Consider the following 1,395-nt stretch of genomic DNA (forward strand, 5'->3'; position numbering starts at 1 on the left):
AATTTTTGCAGGAGGACTGCTGCACTCAAAAAACAAAAAAAAAAGCCTTCTCAACCCTGTTGTGGCTCAGTTGAAATCCTGTTAATACTGAGTCACAAGTGGGAAAGTGAAATACAACTGTAAAAAAAAAAAGGGAAAAAAGAGTAGTAATATTATTCCAGTTTGGAGAAAGAATGCTTAAATAGAAGTTTACAGAATCCAAAGTCTGGTAGTGTCCTCCATTAGCAACAGTATCACATATAATTTTTACTGGTAAACAGAGCATTTTTATTATGTTCTGGAGATTAGACCAGTAGGTAACAAGCTAAGAAGATCATGCTTCTGACCAAGTCCCCTTAATTTCCTTTTAACACTCAAACATTTCAGCATTGTAAGTTTAAACATACAGTCTAAGACAAAAGCAGCCTAAAGAATTGAGTTCTACTTACTGAAAATAGGAATGTAACCACAGCTGCTTCTGTGCTGTCTGTATACTGTACGGAAGCGAGCCACCAGCTTAAGGAAAAAAAAATAGAACATTTGTTTTTTGAAAGACATTCGAAAAGCAGCAAGCACATTGGGGAATAAGTTATCTGTACCATCCTCATGACTTATTTTCAGAAAACGGTTAAATGCTCCAGTAGTATAAAATGGTATATAGGGGTTTTTTTTCCCTATTCTTTTAATTTAGCAAGTTCCTAAACACTACATAGCAGATATACATTAGAAAAAAAGAAACAGTATACAGGCTATAGAATTAAGTCCTCTTAGAAGACAGATGTCTATGTGTAATTTTTTGTTATGATATCACTTGGTATCAACAAGATTAGAATAATTACCCATACAAGCTAGAGGGAATAAAACAAGCAGTTTTCAGTAATAAAAACCCCACCCGAACCACCAAATAACATTATTTTAAAGAGCAAGAACCTCTCTGATGTAATTTTATTTATATTGATTTGATCTTTGGCTAATGCATGTTGTGATTTGTTGAAATTAATTTAACAAAGAAGAATCAGCCATGGCATACTGAGTTATATTAGTGCTGTGTATTAAAAACAGGATGCAAAACCTACTGCATTCAGCCTGTCCTAGAAGACACCATAAGGACCAGTTACAAAAGCTTTACTACTCTTCAGGGATGCACTAACTGCAGGAGTCCACAGAGCTGTTCATTTCCACAAACACAGAGTTATGTAATTCACCAATATGAAAGAAACGACAGTAAGGAGTCACTGTGCACACTGCATTTCTGACTTTCAACTTTGCTAAACAGATGTTGTAGACAACCAGATATATTTCAAAAGGCCCTAACTTACTTGAGAGAACCACAGATACCTATAAACTCACTGGCTGCAGTTTCTACTGATGTCCAAACACTGCTCAAAGGAAAGTTAAGGAGAGCTAAAAGCATTC

The 1,395-nt window shown here is 35.3% G+C and overlaps 1 protein-coding gene across 1 annotated transcript in view; it reads right to left on the minus strand.

The window, feature by feature from the left end:
- Positions 1-428: 428 nt before the first annotated feature.
- Positions 429-1,395, minus strand: part of TDP1 (tyrosyl-DNA phosphodiesterase 1) — a gene marked incomplete at its 3' end in the record, with an annotated part of 16,372 nt that continues 15,405 nt past the window's right edge. The window contains exon 11 of the mRNA XM_010087627.1: positions 429-495. Coding sequence (XP_010085929.1) covers positions 429-495 — 67 coding nt within the window. The remainder of the gene's footprint in view (positions 496-1,395) is intronic.

The sequence above is a fragment of the Pterocles gutturalis genome, unplaced genomic scaffold, assembly GCF_000699245.1.
Source record: "Pterocles gutturalis isolate BGI_N339 unplaced genomic scaffold, ASM69924v1 scaffold15156, whole genome shotgun sequence".
NCBI classification, from domain to species: domain Eukaryota; kingdom Metazoa; phylum Chordata; class Aves; order Pterocliformes; family Pteroclidae; genus Pterocles; species Pterocles gutturalis.